Raw genomic sequence first — 24,854 nt, forward strand, 5'->3', positions numbered from 1 at the left:
AACAAATCAATTTACTTATCATCAACAAATTCATGACAAATTTTCCTTTGAAATTATTTAGAAGATATTTTAATTAATTAACCTCTCATAATTGTGTTCATAGTGTTAAATTAATATAGAAGAATTAGAAAACACGAAGGAGTTAAAATGAAAAAAATATTTTTACGAGAATTATAGACTGAGTAATTATTTTAGCTACTGTAAATTAATGTATTCTTAAGATGGAATGGAAGAGTGAGTAGGAGTAGAGATGTATAGTCGATGGTTCTTGTGAATGAATCCACGTGGACTTCAGTCCAGACAGGGTTGGGGGATTGACATATAACATAGTTGGAACAAATCTACGAGAATGTATTTGTTTGTACTTTTGTTCTTAGAAGGTGCATGGAATCTCGGAAGTGATTAAGCCTAAGAAGGAAAGTAGGACGTGGAGAAAATGAGCGTTGTGGTGTGGGTTGTGACAGTGCACCTGTGTAATGCTCATCATACCAAACAAAAAACGGCGCTCATTTTCAGCCTCTGATTACTCCACAACCTTACCTTTTCCATATACTCACTCCCGCTTCTCTCTCCCTTCAGATCCAACAACATTCTTCATCTTCAATTCCCCTACCTGCATTTTCATCATCTTCAATCTTCACCACACCAAACTCACAAACATGTCCATCACCTTCAATCTTTCTGTTACCTCTGCATTCATCTACATTCTCAAACACCACTCATCTTCCATCACATTGCCCAATTGATTCATTTCCTTCCACAATATTCTCATTCTTCTCACTCCCTCCACCATGGAACAATCCGCCGCACCCCAAACACCGCCGCAGAACCCCCCCGATCATCAACCCAAACCCGAACAGCCTCTACCCAAACCCCCCGGTTATGGAGGAGACCCCACCTCTCAACCCAGACCAACACTACAGAAACCCCCCGCCTACCGGGACCACCAGTTCCAACCGGCGCCTGGGCCGCTGCGAAAGGCCGCTCTCCCACCCTCCTTCCGGCCGAGACCAAAGCGCCGCCGGCGCTGCTGCCGCGTATGCTGCTGCACCTTCTGCATCCTCTTCATCGTCATCTTCCTCTTCCTCGTCATCGCCGCCGCCGTCTTCTACCTCTTGTACGACCCCGCCCTGCCGAAGTTCCGCCTCAGCTCCTTCCGCGTCCCCAAGCTCAACGTCTCCAACACCAACGACGGGGCCTACCTCGACGCCGACACGACGGCGCGGGTGGAGGTGCGGAACCGGAGTGGGAAGATGTCGTGGCACTTCGGGCAGAGCAAGGTGGAGGTGTCGGCGGATGACGGGAACCTGAGTCTGGGGTCGTCGAAGGTGGCGGGGTTCGTGGTGGAGCAGCAGGGCTTGGCGCAGGTGAAGGCGGCGACGAAAGTGACGAAGCTTGCACTGGACGATAGGCTGAGGAGAAAGCTTAAGGGCGCGGTGGAGAGCAAAGCGTTGACCCCCACTGTGGAGATTCGAACCAAAACCAGTGTGGGCTTGCAGGGTTGGAACTCACCCTCCATCGCCGTCACTGTCGTATGCGGAGGTGTCACCATGAGGAGACTTGAAAACGGAGACCCTCCCCTTTGCTCCATCACTCTCCTCCAATGGTAACCTACACTACTCACTTCTTTAATGCTTGCTACCACCCACCCACCCATGTTCCTACTGGTTTCTTAATTGCTGTGAAGTTCTAGCATAGCGTCATGGTGTGGCACATTTATATCAGATAACTATGTTTTGCAGTTATCAGAAATTTCATCACTCTATATACCAGGAAAAAAGCCATCTATTCAAATATCTTAGTTTCTCAAATGGGTGTCTCTGTTTTAAACCTATATATCTTAAGACACCGTAAAAATGCATGTTTATGGATCACAGTTTTTCAGTGTACTTGTTACGTGGGTTAATTCTTAGTGTAGATGCTAGTACAATAACATGACTCACACGTAGCTTTTGTCTATAATAGAAAACCAAAAACATCATTGAAGACATGGGTTTCTTTTTGGTTTTGTTCAAGACTTCTCAAACCGGTCCCCACTGCTATGTCATGAATCTCATGAGCTGTGCCGCTACACTAACACAAAATTATGTATTTCTGTATTTAGTATAGTTATCATTCACCAGAATACAAAATTTACGAGGCTAGGGTGGAGTTTGTAGATTGTTTAAAAGCGTAAAAGTTGTTTTTCATGAATCTGCAATCCAAATTAATGGTCAGCTGTTATTTTTCTTGCATTAGGTGTATGTGATGGATTTTGATATTTCATTTGTTTCTGACTGGCAATAGGGTAGGGTTCTTGAATGTGGCTATTGAATTTGGATTTTGGTGGTGTCTGTTTCTATTTGTGGTGTCTGAATGTGATTATTCGAATTGATGTTGTTGCTTCGCTTTGAATGGACCACAGGATCAAAATACGATGAGTTGGTTGGAGATGTGTTCTATACAAATGGCGGATTGATATGTCCACTGCGTGCGATTTAGAGGTGATCAAGATATGGTTCACTTGTATCTAATTTTTTTTTTTATTTCTTTTTTTCACTTTATAAAAGTAAAGGAAGAATAAAATGTAAAAAGGAAATGTAATATTCTTTGCTTAGAAAATAGAAAAAGGGTCTCTTCTGCAGCAGTTTAACTCGCTGCTGGTTCTCTCCATTGCGAAGTGGGATGCACATAAGTCCACCTTGTATTTATGAAAACATTTATTGTTCTTTTTTTGTGTGGTTGGTGATAGGAATCATAAAGTACTCGAGAAAATGTTCACTGTGTTTGTTCTTTTGTGACTCAGAAGAAAACCACAGTGTGATGGAGCACCCTGCATCAGTGAAGTAACTCAGTTTTTCCCTATTGTAAATTAAGTAGAGAGTAACTAGAAATGAGTGGCAAATTAGGTATCAGCAATGGTAGCTTTTTAAGGTGTAACGTAACGTATCATTCTCTTTGGTAAACAAAGGTAGAAAGGGAACTTAAAGGCCAAAGCTACCCTGTGCCTAATTATTTTGGTGTAAAGTAATAATGCATTTTGGGTTTAATTTCCCTGTCATGGTTCTGCATATGCATGAATATTTTTTCCTTTATAAAAAACTAGGTATTAGGCCATGCTGCCGCAACTTGCATGTGTTGTTTTCTCTTCCTTAACTTTTCCCATAGAAAATTAGACAAAATTATGTGAGTGGATAGAAAGGGAGTGGAGAAACAAGAATTTGTTGGGATAGCGATGTGGAACTTGAAGCACATGTAAAGAAATTTGGGTGGTTGTTTGAGCACAATAGTGTATCAAAGTCCCAAATCGGAAAAAAGAAGAAGCAATAATAATGTGAGTGAATTGAAGCAAAAGCAAAATGATTGTTTATCTAATTTGCATTTCATTTGTTGCATTACTTCTACTTGAGGTAAAGAGAACAAAACATGGAATCCTTCTTATGCTTTACATTTCAATATAGACCAGGCAACCAGTTATAGGAACTGTAGTTGGACCTTTTCAAACTAAGAAAAAAAACTGTTTTTTCAAATAACATTACTTATTATTATAAAATTTAATTATATAAAATAAACATTTATTTTATGTAATACAGAAATCAGAAAACGGGCGTGCCAAACATAAGATGTTATGTAATAAAAGTATTTTTATTATAATTTCTTCCAAAATATATTATTAGCAAAGAAAACTTGTTTGCTCAATGTACTTGTGTTCTAGTATCTTTTAATTTAGGTTTGAAAATAATAGAAATTTGGATAAAAACTACACTACCATGGACTAGTTTATTTTTTTAACCCACTTTTCAAGGTTAAATTAATAATTAAAGAAGCTATTGACAAAAAATGTCATTCAAAAATGCCACTTTCTACAAAAAAACAAAGAGTGAAAGTCACTCACTAGAAAAATGGAAAAGTTGACGATGTTTGTTTTTTAAATTCGGATAAACTGACCTTTTATTTTAATTACTGTGTAATAATTATTACTTTAAAATGAAGGAAGTAAAATATAACGTCAATTAAGAACACATGAATAACATCAACTTAATTTTATAAATATACTCCAACAATTCAACACTATTTTTTTTTTTACATTGGGACCAAAACTAATTTTGATGCTCCCTATGACACTAATAATTGCAGTTAAAGGATCTTTAGCGTAAACTAAAATTATTAATAAATTTAACACACCTACAATAATGTTATTTTGATTTTTTTAAACTTTCATGCGTTTTGCGAATGTGTGATTTTAGTATCAATAAAATTTCAACTAAAAATTTGTTTCTCTAATTTTTTTAAATAAAATAATTTTGGTCAATTTTTAATTATTTATTTAATGACAATAAATTAAATATGTATATACTTATATATAAAAAATAATAATGATAACAATTAAAAAAAATGTAATACATATTATTTAATAAATATGTTAATATATTTTTTCACAATTGAAATATATATTAATTATAAACTAAAATTACTTAATTTTACAAATGAGTAAGTAACTATAAATTACATATTCTAGAAACTATAGGAGTGAATTTAAACCAAAATAATTTTCCTGTCTTTGTCTTTCAATTGAAAAATATATATATATATATATATATATATATATATATATATATATATATATATATATTTTCTTTGGGATATGAAAACGTTAACCTAACTACAATTAAGAATTTAAACCCAATCCAATATCACTCATGCGTAGCCTGGTAAAAAATGCGTGAGCAGTAATTCCATTATTTTTTAAAATATTTTATATTTATCAATTATTTTAAAATTTAAATATAGTCTGGATTATTATTATTTTTTTCAATCATAAATTTATTTTTATACATATGAGTGGAAAGAAAAATACTATACAAAGTTAAAGTAAGTGATTAAAACAAATAATATAATTAAAAACTATTAAAGCATTAAATGAAAACAAATAAAAAAAGATGAAAGCAGAAAAAGAAAATGAAAACAATAAACTCTTCCCAAAAATAAATATAAAAAAAACCTTAAACATTAAAAGGAAAAAAAACACGGGTCTGTGTTTTGTTGTCCGCGCAAGATTAGTAAAAATGGATTGCGATTTTAGATTTCTATTGTATAATTATTGTCTCTTTCCTTACTTAGTCATATCTGCAACTTGGTTTGGTTTTCTCTTCCTCCTTTGTTTCGTTCAAGAGGGGCTTCTCTCTCTTTCTCTCTCTGCAACGCTTCCTTTTTTTCTTCGTAGATCGAACGCGAATCTTCTTCTGTTCTTTTTCCATGGCCTCTAAGCGGATTCTGAAGGAGCTCAAGGACCTCCAGAAAGACCCTCCAACCTCTTGCAGTGCCGGTACAATTTCTTTCACCCAATTCCTTTTCTTTTTTGCCCCTTTTCTCGTTGTATCGACGTCAAACTTTAATTAAGCTTCCTATGTTGCTCGATCTATGAGTTTTGGAATTTACAAGTATCTGGGTCGTTGTTTTCTTTTTTTCTTTCCCTCTTTGTTTCATGGGTTTGTCTGGATTTTGTTATAGTTACTAGATGGTGGCTTACGTGTGTGAATGTAATAAATTTACAATTTTTGAGGTGGTAGGATGAAATATTTTTTACGAGCTTCTCATCCCTGGGCGTGACCTTTGAAGATTATTCTCAATACTGTATCTTGTGAGACTTTTCTGCTAGTCAGAAGCCTTTCTTGGTTAAGGGCCATAATTAATAACGAACGATTCATAAGTTTTTTATTCCTTAATTTTTTTTATTAATAGGTCTCGATTTTAAATTAAATCCCCTTTGTGTTGTTCCTTCTACTAAGCTAATCCTGCATTTAAAGTGCAAACGCCGAGACTGTTAGAATCTCTATTGCTTTCTGTTAATTGAGATTCTCTCCAAAGTGTGAGACTCTCGAGTTATGGATTTGCAAGAACTATCATAGATTGTAGATGGTGATACTGTTATGATTATCTCTGCTTTGGTTGTTGAATGCATTGGAAGATAACTCTCATTTTATGATTATATATGACTGATATGTTATTATCTGAGGTGAAGAATGTATTTATCAAACAAGCGGAGGTAAGTTGCAAGTCTGTGTATATTTGAAAATTTTATTTAAGCTCCACTCTTTAGTCTGTTACACATTATACACCATTTTCTGATTCTATATTTGAAATTTAATGTTTTATTGTTTTCTAATGATTATTACCTTCCCAGGTCCCGTAGCAGAAGACATGTTTCATTGGCAAGCAACTATAATGGGACCCCCTGACAGTCCTTATGCTGGGGGTGTTTTTCTAGTCACTATTCATTTTCCTCCTGATTATCCATTCAAGCCACCCAAGGTATTAGCGTCCTGCTCAATACAATTTCAACAATTCTGCCTTTATTATATCTATGCTTGGAGAATAGTGGACTTTTTCCGTTTATATGGTTACATTTTTTATTTGTCCTGAATTTTAGATTGTTCTACCATTTGTTGAATAGATTTTATGATTTTTTTTTAAAGATATTTGTGTTTTTTATTTCAAACATGCAAGCATACTTCCTTCGCTGTGCTGTTAAAATCTTGTCACAATGTAACTTTAGTGCCTTGACTGAGATGTTTATACTAGTGACATATTGAATTTTGGCAGTGACTGATGTATGTGCTAAATCACAGTCTGGTGGCATTTTTGGGATGTTGATGAGTCCTTCCCATTTACTAATGGAAATGCTGTTATTTTATATGTGATGGACTATTCTAGTTTTTCGGTTTTTGTGTTTTATTTTCTGCCTAGAAGTTTACAATATGCGCTTGCTTGCTTGGGCTAAAAACAAATATTAGTTTTCCTGATTGGGGAGCAGCTTATGTACTGTTTTCACATGTTGAAATTTCTAAAAGTTACCTGCAGAGATGGAGCTACCTCATTAAACCAAAACTTTCAGTGAGTAATAAAAAGTTTAAAAAACTAGCTAAATAATGAATTTTGTAATTATAAGCTGTAAAGTAGCCACTATTTGGAGAATGCTACTCGGAGTCGTGGATGTTGTTTTGGATAACATAGTGAGGGGACCAAAGGAGTTGACATATTAACTTTCAAGGACAAGATTTTGGGGTTAGAGCAGTTGGGGAGAGAGGTATTAGAAGATATGACCGTGGAAATGGTAGTTACTCAATATCTATACGACAGAAGAGCCTGTTTTTCTTGGTTCAGAGAACCCATTGGCCACCAGAGAGATCCAGATCCTTAATGTGTTGGGGTGTACTTTAAAGAGTAAAGTGTAAATGGTAACTGTTTAAGAGAAAACGGAGAGAGTTTACCTTTTCATAATTGTCCATGTGCTTGTATTTTATAAAAATATCATCATTTTTATTTTTTTCATCAATAATCATAAAATTCATACTTTATTCATCCAATTCACCATGAGTGGTGATGTGTGCAAATAAATTTAGTGTGGTTTCTGTCACTGAGGGCTGGTATCGTTACTCTAACTTTACCTTCAAATCATTTAAAGGAAGATTGTGTGGTTGCACCTTAAAGACAGAACAGAATAAATTCTCTAATTCAGTGATCTGGATTTACTCTTTCTATTTGATATTTCAGAATTTAGATTTGAATTATTTGCTTAGAAAGTTAGTGTTAGAAACTCTTCTGTTTTTAGGAAAATCGATTGAGCTTTTCCAATGACTTACTTTTATGTTCACCGTCACTACTCTTTAGACGTGACCTCCAATTCACATAAAGCTCCTTTTTTTTCAATGCTTTAACCCTTCTTTTTCTGTATGTCTACTTTATTTCTTTGCAGGTTGCATTCAGGACAAAAGTTTTTCACCCAAATATCAACAGCAATGGCAGCATTTGTCTTGATATCTTAAAGGAGCAGTGGAGCCCTGCCTTGACAATATCTAAGGTTATGACTGCACTAAACTTCTTAATGCTAATCTTCTATGGCTTTACTTGTGAGGGAAAGGAAGTTTTGCAATACAGCAGCAATGCTTATAATCACAAATATTTCTGAGGCAAAGAATATACAAATAATTGGTAGAGAAATCCAACAGTTAATTTAGCATAGTGTTGTACAAGGTTGCAAACCTGTGGTCTGTGTGATATGAGAATCTCGTCCATAATCCAGAATATTGACGGATATGTATGGCATGGGGGAAGTGCAACCAACATATTCTTTCTAATGCATTTTATGCCATTGGTTAAAATTTATTGGAAATTGTAAAATCATGAATTGGAATCCACTAAATTTAATGATTTCTAATAAATTTCACCCAACAAGAGTAGGGTGGACTCTTTCGTTTCTCATCTTATGAAACATAAGCTGGGTCTATTTCACATTCTGGGGTCTGGACTGCCTGCAATTCTTGTAGTATACTATTTTATTGCATGCATCTGTTTCACCTTATAAAACCTAAGTTATGGCTAGTAATATTATATATCATACAAGGAACACTTCTTAATGTGGTCTTGTTGTGAAACTTTTTCTGGGAGAAACATTGGAAGGCCTCCCATTGCAATGTTTTATTTATGGTCGATGTTTCTGTTGGACTATTGCTGTTTTTTAAATGGGTGGGAAGGGTTTGTCTTTCCTTTTTCAGGTCCTGCTCTCCATCTGCTCCCTATTGACGGATCCAAACCCAGATGATCCTTTGGTGCCTGAAATTGCTCATATGTACAAGACAGACAGGTCCAAGTATGAGACAACTGCTAGGAGCTGGACTCAGAAGTATGCAATGGGCTAGTATGTTGGAATGAGACCTTATATTATAGGATAGGACATGTTCCTTCCATTTGTTAAAAGACATTAATGTATAATCTATCTTTCCATTCCCGCTGTTGACTTATGTCGTGGATAGGTCTCATGTTGCCCACATACATCTGTGAAGACAATAGGGAGGATTTTTAGTGTGTTTGTATGAAACTTCTTCTGTGAGTGCTGGGAAATATCAGTTCCTGATATTCTTCACTCTGCTCACAATTATTTATCTTTGCATACTATCATGATTCCTAGTTCCTGCAACTTGGATTCCTTACCAATTCTTCACTTCTTTATGACATGTAGTAATAGCTATATACTGAAACTATATTTGTGTTATTCACTATGGAATCATCATCTTCTGTTCTGTTTCGTGAAAAGTTGTTTCATGGATACCCTTCTATAAAATTAACCTAGTTTTGTTTATTTTGTTTCGAACACCAACAACTATTTTTACTATTTTATATCAAGGTGTGTCAAAAGTTACAGGAATACATGAATCACTTTTAAACGCATCCGAACAAAAATCAGGGATCAAAGTATTTCGAGGGTCATTTCTATCATTGAGTTGACTATCGAGAAAGAGAACGCGTTATATCATCTTGTCTATTTATTTATCATCAGAAAGTGATTCTATTTATTTTTATTTTGTTGGGAAAGACTTGTTTATTTGATTATACGATACCATAGTCTGAAAATGTTATATTAATTTTACTTTTTTTTTATATATAAAATTGTTCACTTTTAAACACATTAATTGTTTCTGAAGTGTTATCAACACTATTTATCATCAGAGAAAACACACTATTCATAACTATTGTTATTGCCGAAAAAACAGTGTTTTGAAACTGAAATTACACAAATCTTTTAAGAAATTAATCATGAAAGAAAATAAATATATTAAAAATGAAATATTATAAACTATTAATTATAAAATTATTTTAAATACCTTTTTTCAATAAAATAAAAAATAAATTATTAAATTAAGATTTTAATGTAAATTTTGTTTTGTAATTTTAAATACGAATCCCTCACTATACGTACATACATAAAATTTATTTATTTTTCTCAGAAGAGAATAACCTAATGAAATTATTTATTTCTATATTGTCTATTTGAATATTCACCTTTGCATTGAGGATCCAAATTCGCTCATCTTTTGTCAATTAACTTATTTATTTTCTAAACATTATATATATATATATATATATATATATATATATATATATATATATATATATATATATATATATATATATTATCACATAGCAGATTAGTATCATCTACACAAACAACTTAGGAATTTGATATTAGTTTTTTTCTTAAGATTTTATAGTTCTTTTTAATTTAAATTATTGATATAATGAGCAAAACAAAGATCTAGCAAATTTAATCCTATATTATAGATTTAAATTTTGGGTATGAAATTGTCATTCCATTCTTTCTCAGTAAACAGTACTTTTTTTTTACATATTTTTGTATCTTATTATGTACGTAGTAAATAAGATATTTATATATAACTTAGGAGATTGATATTATTTTTAAAATTTTTACAACTTTTTAAATATCTATAATTATATAAATAGATTTCTTTTTTTTGTCGACATTTTATAATTTTAATTTTAATTTTAATTTTTATAATATAATTATTTTGTTAAATTTTTTAAAATTAATAGTTATTTTAAATGTTTTCTATAAAACTATCATTTTTTTTTTCACATGTCCATCAATAATTACTTTCTATTATTTTTTTTCATTCATCTCACTTTGTTTGTAATAAATATAAATTTATTTTTGTAAATTAACTTAATAACATTATATTATTCATCACCTACTAATATAATATCATGCATATTTAAAAAATAAGTACACAAACACTATTACATTTGTGTTTATGCTAATAATTTATAATTATAATATTAAGAATATTAGATTATAGTCCAAATATTTGAATGTTTTAAAGAAATCTATCATGTATAATGTATATACAAATAAAAGAATAATATATATATATATATATATATATTATTATTATTATAGTGAATGCACAGGCATTCCATTTTTTATGATAAAAAAATATTATTACTAAAACTAGAAAAACAAATACATATAATTTTTAAAAATTTACTGTAGAGAGTTATTTTAGTTTAAAAAATATTAAATTAAAAAAATCACTTAAAAATAGGTAACATTGTTACCTAAAGGGTAAAAGGTAAAACTATTATTTTAATTTAAAAATGATTATTTAAAGGTTAAAAGTGGAAAAATGTATACACCGATCAAATAACTTGTTATATAACAACTAACACACATGTTTTGTTTAATGATAATAAAAAATAACAAAATTTAAGATTAAAAAATATCCAAATAAAAAAGAGAGGCTAAGTTTAAAGGAACAGAACAGTAACTTGAAAGATAAAATTTAAAATAACTATTTCAAATTAAAAAAACTTTTATATAAGTAAGAAAATTAAAAAAAAAATGAACGAAATCTCCTTTATATATCATTATATATCACTGAAAACATATTCCAGCATATGTGTTTACTTTATTTTTTTATGATAATAAAAAATAAAAAAATGAGTATTCTTATTATTGTTATAATTAAAAAATTAAATATAAATGTTTTATAATTTTATTTTAAGTAGTTTTCTATTTATTTTAGAAATCATTTTTAATTAAAAAATAGTTAAATAAAAAAACGATCAAATTGAGAAAATAATTAAATTTAAACAAACCGTCCTTAAAAGGTAATATGTATAAAAAGAATCATTTTGTTCCAAAAAAAATAATTAAAGGATAAAATTGAGAAACAAATGTGGATACAGACATTATCCTGTTATCCGTCTCTTTTAAATACTTAGAGTAAACTAATGAATATTAAGAAATAAATGAGTAATCCAGTGTTAATATTGGAATCTACAAATATAATAAAGAAATGAAAAAAATGTGATAGTTTTATACAAAAGATTTAAAAATAGCTGTTACTTTTAAAAAATTAGTTAACAATTGTATTTAAAAAAAACAGTGAGAATAAAAATTGTATATACATATTGTCTCTATATACAAGTATCTATGTATTATAAGTTAATGATACATGTGAATTGATTAAGATAATATATAAGAGAAAAGTAGTAAGAAGTAACAAAATGTTAGTAATAAAAACTACAAATATTAGTGAAAATACATGTGCTATATGCATGTGTTTACTTTTTTTTAATTTAAAAAAATATAAATAATATGTTTAATTTTACAATAAATATTTATTTATTCATTTTGCATATAATATTTTGACTAAAATACTTATTTTAGTTTAAAAATAATTATTTTAAAAGAAAATGAATGAAATAGTTAAATTTAACAAAACGATCACTTAGAAGATAAAGATGATAAAATGATTGTTTTAATTTAAAAAAAAAGTTATTTATTAAAGGGTAAAATTGAAAATAGAAATCTGAATTCCAAAAAAAAATATCTTTATATATAGGTATATATAATAAAAAATATGAAAAAAGAAAACTTGTAACAGTTTTATATCTTATGGAAAAGCTTGGAAACAAAGTCATTTGTCAAAAATATTTGAAATATCGGTTACTTCTAAAAAAATCAATTAACAATTATTTATTTATATTTTAAAATCAGTTGATAATAATATTAATGAAAATAAATTATGTGTATTTTTATATATAAATATAAATATATAGGTGTATTATAAGTTAACAATGTAAATTGATTAAGTTAATATAAAATAGAAAAATAATAGTAGTAATATGAAGTAACTAAATGTTAGTAGTAAAAATTATAAATATATAAAAAAAGAAAAAAAAAAGGAAATATGTGATAATTTTATATAAAGTATTTTAAAATAACGGTTATTTTAATATATATATATATATATATATATATATATATATATATATAATGAATTAATGATTATCTGTTGAGTTGATAGATCTATTCATATAATTGATATGATTGATACTCATATGATTCATATATTTTTTTTAATGTCAATATTTGTATTAATTAGTTGATTTATCTCCTCTACAGATCACATGTTGTATATATAGATATGATTCTTCCTATCAATAATAATACACAGAAATTATTTCCCATCTACTCATCCTCTGTTCTTCCTTTACTTCTTCTCTTTATTATTAACTATATTTTATAACAATATATATATATATATATATATATGATAATAAAAAATTAATTTTATTAATATAATTTAAAAATTAAGAAAGTATTTTTTATAATTTTATTGTAAATAATTATTTTAGGTTATAAAGGGTTGATTTAAAAAAGCTATTAAATAAAAAATGATTAAATTTAAAAAAAGATTAATAAAAAGGAAAAATCGGTAAATTAATTACTAAAATTTAAAAAGAATAGATATTTTAAGGATAAGAGTAAAAAATGAATTGTATAAAAAAATAGTATAGAAATATAGACATTATAGAAGTATAGATAATATAATATGTAGTATAGATATTTTTGTATTGCATCTAACAGTATAGTATTTGTAATTAAGTTTAAAAAAGTTACATTTTTGTGAAGTTTAAAATAAAATTGACTTAATGGTTTAAAAAAAGTAAAAGAAACCTTATTCAAAAAAATAAATAAAAAAAACCAAAAAAAAACAAAAATTACAAGTAGAGTTTCCCCATTTGATAAAAAAAATTGAAAATCATAATCTACAACAAATTATATAAAATTCAGAGACCAAGGAGCATAAAAGGAGTACAATTCTCCCTCCCTAAGACTCTCTCTGCCTTATTCACTCCATGGAAGAATCCAATTTGAGTGAGGAGAAAATTGTCATTTACAAGCATGTCGACCATGGCATTTTGAACCAGACACCAAAGGTAGTTCGGATTTCGATGAAGGACCCCGATGCCACAGATGATGAAGATGAAGATGAAGGATTTGTTAACCTTCTTAAGACAAAGAAGATTGTGAATGAGATCAGAATTGTGGAGAAGAAACCTTCCACCAGTGTGACAGTGAAACAAACTAAAGAGCCTGGTAGAAGAAAGTTTAGAGGAGTTCGTCAAAGGCCATGGGGAAGATGGGCGGCAGAAATCAGAGATCCTGTCAAGCGATCAAGAATCTGGTTAGGAACTTATGACACTGCTGAAGAAGCTGCCATGGTTTACGACAAAGCAGCAATTAGTTTTCGAGGTTGTCATGCTCTTACTAATTTTATCAAGCCTCCTACAAGTGAAGACATGGACATGTCTCCTGCAATGGAAGACATGCACCACAACACTCCTACAAGCGAAGACATGCACATGGATGCTGTTTCTTTTGAATATGGTTGTTATGATGAATCTCAAGGTAGTTGGAGTGGTTTGGTTGAGAATGTGAGTGGTGGGACTGGTTCAACTAGAGAGTCTCATTTGTCTTCACCCACTTCTGTTCTGGGACTTCAACATGAGAAACATGAGAAACTTGTGTCAGAAGAAGTTTTTGAAACAGATGGTTTGTTTATAGAAGATCCAAGTTTTGAAGATACTTTCTCCTTTTTAGATTTATATTCACCATCCATTGATTTTGATTCTGGAAACAATTTCATGAATGTGATGGTTGACACTAATGTAAAACATTTTGATGAAAATCTGTGTGATATTTCCCCTCTTGGCAATGAGAATTTTCAATCATTCAACTGGGATATAGATAGTTACTTCAATGATCTCTCTCCTCCTTAAGACATTGTATGCTTCCAATTTTGTTGTACTGAAACATCTCATCAGAGAATGTATGCAGAGAATGTATGCTTCCAATTTTGTTCTGTAACAATCTTAACCCAGCTTAGTATTCTGATTTTCAGTTTTGACTCCCTTATACATCTTGATCTTTATTAGAAGAATAACATATCTTGATGTTCATGTATTAAGTTTGAAGAATAGGTGAAATATTGTTGTTTAGTCATTAGGAGCATTGTAAAAGGCTGCCACTTATGCACTAAAGTTTAGTCTCACATGTAGTGTTGGTTGACCATTAAGTATTCCACAGTCACATAATCTTTGGCTACACTTTTGGAGGTAAAACCTCTTTTCTTTGAAATAAAATAAACATGGTCTTTTTGTCTGACATTTTAACTACAATTTAAATAGGATAAGTGAAGGTAGTAAGCAAGATTAACTTTCACAAAACTTGCTTAAAGATGTAGGAAAAATCATCAATATAGCTATAAGAATTTCTGTCAAAGATACTATTCTGCTTTGTCTTGTGTTGAAGAGGACATTAACTTTGTAGAGGCATGTGGTGAACTGACACCTTACAACTGTTAAAAAATGATGTACACCTGAAATAGATATGATAAATGTCGGCATGAGGTGGAGATGGAGGAGTACCAGCATGATATTTTTAAAAGAGTGTGGATGGAATGCAGTAGGAACCACTTGTTACAAAAAAGGTTCCAGCACAAATACACTAGTAATTTCTTAGCTTTGCCTAGAAACAAAAAAAGATCACGGTGTATTGGGAAGTGTGGACATTTGATCTTAAAATTGTAAGACAAATAAGAGATTGGTGAGTTGGGTTTATGGTAAAAATGACAGCACGCTTCTTGAACTATAAATGAGTAATTTTGGGTTTGGTCAAATGTTTAGGGAGAAAAAATAGGTTGAGGTTGGTACAGACTTTTTCTCTGTCGGGTGAGTGCTTTTGTGTGTACATGTGAAGGGGGTGAGATTTAAATGAGGGCAGAAGAGAGGAGAACAGAAGAACAGAAGAGAACAGAGCAAGTTGCATGCCCTGCCCACAAACAAAGGTGTTGTGTTCAAAACCAGAATACTCATGCAATGCAAAATGAAAACCTCTGATTGGTCCTTTTTCAAACACCTTTTACTGTGTCCATAAATTTGTATGTAAGAATGGGAAAGAGAGAGTGAGAAGATGAAGGGTTAATAATTAGTGTTGACAGAGGAGCCATTTTGACAGTACCCAAGGTAGCACCTGGCCTAGGTCAAAATTTCAAAACGGCATTTTTCATTGTCGTGTAATGCAGAGCAAGCAGCATTAAATGAAGAGCATGTCCAATTCCTCCTTTTCCATGACACTGTTCTGCTGCAGCTCTCTGCTACTCACAACTTGCGTTCTTCTTTTCTCTCAAAGGTAGCATCTCTCAACCACCAAACACTGTCTCATTCTTCTTTTCTTCATCCTCATTGAAATATTTGTTTTATAAATCATGGTTCTTAACCAATATTAATGTTAACCAATTAATAGGTTTTTACTTGGAATATAATAGATAATAAAAGATGTTCTTTTATTACTGTTTGTTAGATAATACAAGTCTAAGTTTAACATAATTTTACTTTATTTGAACATAATTTTACTTAAACATTATTATTATAATATAATTTTACTTTAACATTTTTATTTCATAAAATAGTGATAATATATAACTTTTATAACGATTGAATGATTTATAAAGAGATTTTCGATTTTTATCTATATTTCGTAATTTTAATTTACGATATAATTATTTATTAAATTTTTAAAAATTAATTGTTATTTTCATTTATATTAATTTAATAATATTAAAATATTAATGTTTTTTAATATAATATTTTGTGTATTTAAAAAAATATGTACAAAAATACATGATAACGTATGTGTTTATATCCGTATTTATGCCAGTGATATATAATAAATTTATTATTAGTTTTTAAAACTTTGATACTATATTATTTATTTTAGCCATCACATAATTTGCGATATTTAATTTATTATTCTAATATTTTTTTAAAATTTTAATAATTTTTGTTTGATCTTTTACATTTTGAGTGGACTCTATATTTCCATTAATTTTAAACTAGCATAATGTATTTCGAAATGATTAAATTAAAAATAAAAATTATATTGTTTTTATCAGTTAAAATATTTATTTTATTGAAGTTTAATAACTATAAATTTCATATTTGAATGTCATCCTTTTTCAACATTTCTTTTTGTAAATGTGAGTTAAGATTATGTCAAATAAAGAAATTGCAAATACAATTCCATAAATTCCAAAAGAAAAAGATCAAAAAAATCAGCATAGGACAATGATCGCATACGAAAATCTAACTTCTATTTATATTATCAAATAGAAAAATAATTACTATAAAATATCAATGACCAAATGGAAGATGATTAAAGATGTAGAAGGCAAAAAACATAATACTAATTAACACAATGAAAATATAATATACTATTTTTTTTATTTTGATTGAAAGTTTCAATGGATTTTAAGATATAATATAAACAGAATTACTGAAACGAAAAATATATAATTAAAACAATCAATTCATAAATAAAAACACTGGAGTTTTAAATAGATTAAAATTTGAAAATGGTCCGAATTTCTCTTAATAAGATAAAATTAAAGTTTATATATAATATCGTATTAAGATATTGTGTTTATCACTTTAATTTAACAAATAATTTATCACATAATTAAAATTTGATAAGTTAACTTAAAACTTTTTCACTATATACTTCCAAATGTTAGTTTTAAATAGTGTTTTTAACAAATATTATATTTTTAAAAGGAAAATAAAAAATATCTCTATTAGACTCTTATTATTCACAGTTTTTTCCTTCCTGCTTTTGTTCATCTTTCTGATGCCTCCTTCTGCAACTGCAAGCTTTTTCCTTCCTGCTTTTAAAGTGACCTATAGTTAAAATCATCACTTGTTCCTTACATCTATTTATTTGATTTCTTACATTTTATATAATGAAAACATTTTTCTGCGATAAACAGACGTAAAGATACTGCCAGTATTTTATAGACTTTAATGAATAAACTTATAGTGAATAAGTCTAATAATTTTAATTCCACCATAAATAAATTTATTTGAACTTTTAAACTCATTCTTAATAAAAATGTACATATGGAGAAAAAGATACTTGGAATCACTGATGAGGTTCCAACCTGAAAGGCCTAGTATACTTCACTTTGGTAAGCAAAGCAACCAGCCCTGACATACAATAGTATGTTTGTTCGAATACACTCTAGCCTAGGAACCTTCATGTTGCGCGTACTTCTCAAAAATAGATAAACAATGTGAAGACAGGCGAAAATATTACGATGTTGTGACTAACCAGGGAATAGGTCGGAATGACTTCGGCACAGGAGTAGAGAATGCCTCTGCTTAATAAATTGTAATGAGGATTATATAAATTTGTGTTCAAAGATGGAACAGTAAGAAGAGAATTAAATTAATTAAACATATTTAATAAAACCTAAAACCAATTAAACACTGCAAACCCTAGGTCTATAGGATTAGGCTCATTAAAGTAGTATAAAAAATACTATTTACGAGGTAAAGAAATCATGTTATTGTTTATTATTCCTGTCATTTATTGCTCTGTCACTGACTTGATCATCAGAGTGACTTTACAGGCCCCACCACCCGTTGGACCCTTCATCGGAAGAAAATATTTTGGCTTTTGAACTTAAACGTTGAAATGAAGAAAGTGGACTTGTGCATTCAGAATTTCTTTGTCTCCAATACAACTTGTGTTCACAAGTATATCTTTACTCTGCAGGAAAATAAATATTTGTATTTTATTGAGAAGGAAAATTCTATATTCATATAAAAAGAAGTCGATTATTATATTTGTATTGTTAATGTAGAGTGAATAATTTTTATCTTATCAATTATATATTATTATGGCGTGTTATTGATTTTTTTTATTATGTCTATAATAATTTCTGATAAATAAAAGTATTATTTTAGCGAAGTCTGTGTGGACATAGACTATCTAAATTTAATTGGTTGAATTTAGAGGAAGTTGTTGGGAGTATTTAAATAAAACTTACATACTTTTTAAATAATATTTAAATCTTATATAATGATTAATGAAAAATTTATTCATAAATATCTATAATGTATGGATAAATATTGACTATTGATTATGCATATCGAAAAGTTATGATAATTATTTATAAATGTGATAAATATACGATTATTTTTGTTTAAATCCAAATTATTATTATATATATATATTAAAAGTTATCAATATAAAAAATATAAACTATTATCATCATTAAAATATTATTTTTTTTATAAATTAAATACTTTATTAATAAATATAGATAAAATATTAAAGAAATTTTCAGAAATATTTAGATAAAACTCACATACTTTTAAATAATATTTAAATCTTATATAATGGCTAATGACAAATTTATTCATAAATATCTATAATGCATGAATGAATTATGTATATTCCATACAAAACATGTTCGACATTAGGTTACATTTATTTTAAAGTTTGTAGGTTATGACATGCAATATATGCATTGTAAAGTAATTTTTAAAAACATGGTAAATATACGATTGTTATTGTGTGAATTTAAATTAAAATTATAAATGAAAAATTATAAATTATTATCATTATAAAAATAATTTTTTATAGATTAAATACTTCATTGATAAATATAGGTAAAATATCATAAAGAATCGAATATACATATATATCAGACGCAAATGCATATTTGACACCAATAATCTAAGTTGAAGTATCTGTGTATGACAAATAATATTAAAAAAGAAAAAATAAAAATAAGTCAAATAACTTTTTTAAACTAATTTTGCTTTATACAAGTTTTTTCATATTAATTTCTTTAAACATTTTTTTTCACGGTTGGTATTCTTAAATAATAAAAGAATAAATGTTATTTTTTATGATTTAAGTTTTTATGAAAAATCAACTAAATAAATCAGAATTTAAATCTGTGATCATGGTTTCCTAAATAGATGATTGATTATGTTCACTTTTAACATTATCACATTCTTAACGGGATGAGTTCATCCTTTGTGATTTATTTACTTATATTCTAATTAGGTAACTTATTTTCTTTATTTGCTTAATCAACAACACCTACTTTTCATGTTCTATAGTGTCAATGTCTCATTACAGCAAAAAGTCACATTTTTAGATATATCCTCTTTTCGCTGAAAACTAATATCAAATAGGAAAGCGGGCCAGACTCCAGGGCAGGGCTAAAGCCCGCTATGGTGCATCCAGTGTGAACCGTCAGACCGGTTGCATGGACCGAGTTTTTTTCAAATTAAAAATAATTTAAAAAATAATATTTTATATTTGAAAATGTAATCATATAATTATATTATAATTTATTCATTAATAATCATAAATTAGCTTTCAGTTATTAACTATATTAAAGTAATTTAATATATAAAAATAAATTTAATTTATTTAATTAAAAATATTAATTAATATATTACATTTCTTAAAAATACAATGTTTTATATATATATATATATATATATATATATATTAAAATAAGTGTAAAATTAAATAAACCGACAAATCGAATTTTAATCTAGATTTTCGCAGAATCATATAATTGAATTGAAAACGATTTGTGCCTATCACTATTTTATGTTAATACATCACAATTAGCATGAGGTTATAGTGTAAAGAAATAATTAACTCAGTGAATATGTATTATCAGTACAATTTTTTTTTGCACCGATAGAATATTAAAAATAGCTATTTATGTAATCTTTTAAATTTGTTATCGTAAAATTAAAAAAACTCAAAAATATAGAATATTTTTCATTAAAAGATAGTGTAGAATCATTTTATTATTATAAAATATAAATATATTATTCATATTTATTTGACTGTAAATATTTGACTACCCTTAGTAAATTTAAAATTCTTTCTTACAGTAATATTTACATAACAAAAATACAAGAGTACTGTTTATATATCATCCGAGTATTTTTCTATCTTATCTCTCCGAAATAAAATCGTTCGGACATATTTATCGTACAGCAAAGTATAATTGAATAATATTGTAAAGAAAACAATAGAAAAAAAAAAAAGAATTTGTTTGGTTTCTAGAATTTTCGTGTCCGAAAACAGGTTTAGTTTGGAGTCTACAAGTCCAAACCACACACAGCTGCCTCACACGCATGTGTATTGGTGTATTGTTCGGCGCCCTCAAATTGACGCCACGAATCCCTCTTTCTCTCTGCAAGAAGAAACCAAAAACCTAATTCATCGTTACGCCGTGTCTGATGTTGATTCCCAAAATAATTTCTCCAATGTCAAGACCACATATCGATACCGATTCCGACACGCAACTGAGAATCGAAGAACGAGCTTTCTCCGCCGCTGGTGCCGCCTTCCTGTCCGCCATTCTTGTTAATCCCCTTGATGTTGCCAAGGTATCCATTATTTTTTTGGTTTTCGTTAGTAAAAGCAGTTCCAATATAATTGTATGAACGAAATGTCATGGTGACATACCACTCTACTTTCAGACAAGACTACAAGCACAGGCTGCAGGTGTTCCCTACCAAGGTGATTGCCGAATGACGCCTTTCCAAGCGAACACGGTAACGATTATCCAAAGTTTATTTTCTTTATCTGGATTGAGTTTTGTTCAGTTTTAACTTTTGTTTATTTTCAGAGGCTACAAGATGTTATGTGTCCTGTTTCTGGCTCCCAGCCATCTCGGCCATGTACTTCTGGGTGTTACACCTATAAAGGGACATTAGACGTATTTTACAAAGTTATACGACATGTAAGTGCATTTATGTGCTGTTTTAAGTTGTGGTGGGTTGCAAAATTTCCCTCCACTCTTGTCAAACCTTCATTTTCTCATTGTTAAGATAGTTATTAGTTAACATAGTGACTAGTTCTGTATACCGGATTATTTTCTCATAATGAAAAATCAGAAATTTATACTGCGTCGTCCATAAAGACATGTTGTGTAGGTGGTCTTGTCGGTTGTCATTCAGCCTTGATTGCGCGTAATGATGTTTCCTTAGAGTTTTTTAGTACTGCTCATTAAAGGGAGAAAGAAGGAGACAATGCTAATTCTGTGCATTACAGTAACTAACTACCACTGATACACAGAACATTTGGGGATAGAGTTAGAAGTATATTTCTGTGTCAAACTAGTTAACTAGTTATGCCTTTGACAAGGCACAAAATATGGAAATTTGGTTGATAGTTTAGGCATATAATCCTCTTAGACCTTAGTTTGCATGAAGTTTCTGATAATATTATGATGAAATAGTTTGTAAAGAGGTTGCACGTTAAGTCATGTTTTCACAAATGCAGTAATTGTTCAAGTCTGCATCGAATAGAGGGTTCACAGGATTAACTTTTGCAGGAGGGCTTTACGAGACTATGGAGAGGCACAAGTGCAAGTTTAGCATTGGCTGTACCAACTGTAAGATATCTTTTTTGTTTAGAATTTTCTGTTCCATGATTTACGGTTTACTTTATAAGGCTCCTTATATCATATATGTTAATGGTCTTGTGTTTTTCTGCTGTCATATAGGTTGGAATCTACATGCCTTGTTATGATATTTTACGCAACATGATGGAGGAGTTTACAACAAAGAATGCTCCAAATTTAACACCTTATGTTCCGTTACTTGCTGGATCAGTTGCTCGCTCATTTGCTTGCATTTCTTGTTATCCTGTAGAACTAGCAAGGACTCGCATGCAGGTAATATTTTTAAATGCTAAAGTTGGGAGTATGTTGAATTTCTATTCTTACGTGTTTTCTTTCATTCTTAAGGCATTTAGAATAACCCAAAGTGGCAAGCCTCCGGGGGTGTGGAAGACATTGCTTGGAGTCGTTCACCCTGACAAGGGCACAAGTATTTTTCAAAGCTGTTAGTGTACTCTTGGCATCTTTTTTGATTAATCTTTCTCCATTTAATTTATGAGTTTGTACGTGATAACTGATTAGGCGTACTTTTCTTCATAAACCTTTCTCGTATAAATGACCAAGTTTGCAGTTTCTGTTGGACTGCATGATGTCTGTGTTCTTTTGGTTGACTCTTTGTTATTCTTATTACATTTTCTGAACAGTTCACAGGTACCGTTTCTGGTGGACTGGCCTTGGAGCGCAACTTTCTCGGGATGTTCCATTCTCTGCTATTTGTTGGTCAACCCTTGAGCCAGTGAGATTTTGTTACATATAATGAGGAGTTCATTTTTAGTTTTTGTTTAGGGTATTATGTCTTAACTTTGGAACTTATTTTGCAGATTAGGAAAAACATTCTGGGCCTAGTGGGGGATAAAGAAAGTGCAGCCACTGTCCTTGGAGCAAATTTTTCTGCTGGTTTTGTTGCAGGAACTTTGGCATCTGCTGTCACATGTCCATTAGATGTGGCAAAAACTCGACGACAGATAGAGGTTATTTCTCAAAGCCCCGACTTTGTATAAAATTTCTATTCCATTAATAACCCTACCACTGCCAAGAAAAGGCAGAAATTTAGACCTTGCATCTTCAGGAAAAGTAATCAACCTAGGTTCTCGTTGAAGGTGACATTTATGATTTAGAAAATACCAGCTAGCTCCTGTCCTGAGTCAAACAGCCTGTGTTGCTATTCTGTTTTGGCTTTTAAACCTCTAAGCCAAGCCTCAGAAATCAATCAGAATTTGATGTCAAATAGATTATAAAGTTTATTACAACTTTACTGACTTTTGATTCTTTCTAGAGTGCCCTGCAAGGGGTTGGATGTGCTGTATGTGCATATTTTCACCTGTTCTTGTTTGTCATTATTTGTGAACATATGACGTCGGGCTTCAAATTTAATGAAAAATTCTAAGCAAGTTCAACCCATTTAGAATATTTAGCCATTGTTAAATTAAAGTAAGCTCTGGTCATATGTAAGATTAACTTTAAAAGTCGTATAATTGCCCATTGATATGGTTTTCGAGCAACTCTAATCTTTAATGAACGGCTAGTAGGCAATTTATTTACAGGGATAGTTTCCTAATGTAGAATCGACCATTTTCTTTACAGGGATATTTTCCCAATGTTTTGGTGTGATTCTCCCCCATCCACTCATCGCCATATTTAAATTTCAACGGGGAATAATGTACACATTGAATTATTTTGCACTCATAAAATACATAGTTTGATGATTGATTTTTTTTTTCTTTCTAAAAAATGGTCTTATTTGCATTTTTTCAGAAGAATCATGAAAGAGCGTTAAAGATGACAACAAGAACAACATTAATTGAGATTTGGAGGTATGTGCATCTTCCTAAACATGTTATTGGTACGACTGAACATTACTTTAGAGGTAAATTTTGGACTTAGGCTTGTTAACTGACCTTGGGACTAACACTTTCTTGGGACAGGGATGGAGGATTAAGAGGACTATTTACAGGTGTTGGTCCTCGCGTATTACGTGCTGGTCCATCGGTTGGCATAGTTATCTCCTTTTACGAAGTTGTCAAGTATGGCTTACAGCATACACGTCCCACTTCATAGAAAATATTTCTTTGGTGTAGGCTTCTAACTCCAATTTTCAAGTTAGTTTAGTAGTTAATTACATCCAAGACAGCAATCTCATGCCCAATGAATCATGATCCTGATGTTTCAAGAACTCAGCTCAAGAGGCAACAGAACAGACCGGTATAATTGTAGTCCCCCTTGTATACGTTTGACGTATAATTTTGATCTCAATTGCAACACAGAAGAAAAGTTAATAAATGCCTTTGTACAAATGGTACAAATTGATACAGTCAGTTTCATCAGCAAGTTGATTAACTTGCACATACAAAATAGGTCTTGTTTTATTCAATTGAAATTCACACGATTTGTTGTATTTGATGAATTATCACAAGCCCAATTCATTAACTTTTATGGGCAAAGATTCTTTCGATATTTCAATTTCTTAGACAATTACTTTTGTAAACTAGGGCACTTTTATAGGGAAAAATACTCATGTCGGATTATTTAAAAAAACATTTTTCGTTGGTTGTTTTGATCGAGTCAGAAGGCTAAGTTTCCAGTCAAAACTATGAATTGTATGTCTCTGTTTTTTTCTTCAGTTCTGGAATTGATTCTCAATGTCATGTCACAGTATAAACTAAGAAACAAACTAGGACGAATGAATCCCATTTAAAGTGATTCAGCTGTACTAAAATGTTGGGTATTGCAACTACATAATGTATGTACATGTCCTTTTATTTTTAGTGATATATCCTTTCTTATTCTGTGAGTTTCTTGGATCTTGTCTTATGCATTGTCATAACACAAATAATTTCCCCAACATTAGTTATACAAATTGGGAAAAATCAACCATTCAACAAAACTTGTTTCTTATAATTTAACAGTGGTGATGTTTCTAACGTCACTAGCAGAAATGAATTCTTTTCA

The 24,854-nt window shown here is 30.2% G+C and overlaps 4 protein-coding genes across 6 annotated transcripts; all 4 read left to right on the forward strand.

The window, feature by feature from the left end:
* Positions 1 to 426: 426 nt before the first annotated feature.
* On the forward strand, positions 427 to 3,318 carry LOC114188945 (Late embryogenesis abundant (LEA) hydroxyproline-rich glycoprotein family). The gene is made up of 2 exons (XM_028077621.2): positions 427 to 1,606; positions 2,405 to 3,318. The coding sequence occupies exons 1-2, from the start codon at positions 792 to 794 to the stop codon at positions 2,418 to 2,420; spliced, it is 831 nt and encodes a 276-aa protein (XP_027933422.1). The 5' UTR covers positions 427 to 791; the 3' UTR covers positions 2,421 to 3,318.
* Positions 3,319 to 5,069: 1,751 nt separating this feature from the next.
* LOC114187739 (ubiquitin-conjugating enzyme E2-17 kDa-like) lies at positions 5,070 to 8,973 on the forward strand. The gene is made up of 4 exons (XM_028076091.2): positions 5,070 to 5,305; positions 6,164 to 6,291; positions 7,736 to 7,840; positions 8,535 to 8,973. Exons 1-4 carry the CDS (start codon positions 5,236 to 5,238, stop codon positions 8,676 to 8,678), a joined length of 447 nt encoding a protein of 148 aa, XP_027931892.1. The 5' UTR covers positions 5,070 to 5,235; the 3' UTR covers positions 8,679 to 8,973.
* Positions 8,974 to 13,471: 4,498 nt separating this feature from the next.
* Positions 13,472 to 14,625, forward strand: LOC114188549 (ethylene-responsive transcription factor CRF5-like). The gene has a single exon (XM_028077122.2). The coding sequence runs from the start codon at positions 13,480 to 13,482 to the stop codon at positions 14,401 to 14,403; it is 924 nt and encodes a 307-aa protein (XP_027932923.1). The 5' UTR covers positions 13,472 to 13,479; the 3' UTR covers positions 14,404 to 14,625.
* A 5,964-nt stretch (positions 14,626 to 20,589) lies between these two features.
* Positions 20,590 to 24,479, forward strand: LOC114186740 (Mitochondrial substrate carrier family protein). 3 transcript variants are annotated; one of them, XM_028074730.2, is made up of 10 exons: positions 20,592 to 20,889; positions 20,983 to 21,057; positions 21,132 to 21,245; positions 21,840 to 21,899; positions 22,011 to 22,181; positions 22,254 to 22,335; positions 22,550 to 22,641; positions 22,727 to 22,876; positions 23,661 to 23,719; positions 23,831 to 24,479. In XM_028074730.2, exons 1-10 carry the CDS (start codon positions 20,740 to 20,742, stop codon positions 23,961 to 23,963), a joined length of 1,086 nt encoding a protein of 361 aa, XP_027930531.1. In that variant the 5' UTR covers positions 20,592 to 20,739; the 3' UTR covers positions 23,964 to 24,479. The 3 variants fall into 3 exon arrangements, with proteins under 3 accessions (XP_085530481.1, XP_027930531.1, XP_027930529.1); XM_028074728.2 differs by having other exon boundaries at positions 20,595 to 20,889; positions 22,254 to 22,350; XM_085674355.1 differs by lacking the exon at positions 23,831 to 24,479 and having other exon boundaries at positions 20,590 to 20,889; positions 22,254 to 22,350; positions 23,490 to 23,702.
* Positions 24,480 to 24,854: the final 375 nt, after the last annotated feature.

Source organism: Vigna unguiculata, chromosome 6 (assembly GCF_037176805.1).
Source record: "Vigna unguiculata cultivar grain cowpea cultivar isolate G323 ecotype 2 chromosome 6, ASM3717680v1, whole genome shotgun sequence".
NCBI classification, from domain to species: Eukaryota; Viridiplantae; Streptophyta; class Magnoliopsida; order Fabales; family Fabaceae; genus Vigna; species Vigna unguiculata.

Bases quoted from the DNA above. Each gene is read 5' to 3' on its own strand.
- LOC114186740 (XM_028074728.2), top strand. From the start codon at position 20,740: ATGTTGATTCCCAAAATAATTTCTCCAATGTCAAGACCACATATCGAT. The intron at 21,246-21,839 runs GTAAGTGCATTT...TAACTTTTGCAG, and splicing joins TTTACAAAGTTATACGACAT to GAGGGCTTTACGAGACTATG. The intron at 22,877-23,660 runs GTTATTTCTCAA...GCATTTTTTCAG, and splicing joins AAACTCGACGACAGATAGAG to AAGAATCATGAAAGAGCGTT.
- LOC114188945 (XM_028077621.2), top strand. From the start codon at position 792: ATGGAACAATCCGCCGCACCCCAAACACCGCCGCAGAACCCCCCCGAT.
- LOC114187739 (XM_028076091.2), top strand. From the start codon at position 5,236: ATGGCCTCTAAGCGGATTCTGAAGGAGCTCAAGGACCTCCAGAAAGAC. The intron at 6,292-7,735 runs GTATTAGCGTCC...ATTTCTTTGCAG, and splicing joins ATCCATTCAAGCCACCCAAG to GTTGCATTCAGGACAAAAGT. The intron at 7,841-8,534 runs GTTATGACTGCA...TTCCTTTTTCAG, and splicing joins CTGCCTTGACAATATCTAAG to GTCCTGCTCTCCATCTGCTC.
- LOC114188549 (XM_028077122.2), top strand. From the start codon at position 13,480: ATGGAAGAATCCAATTTGAGTGAGGAGAAAATTGTCATTTACAAGCAT.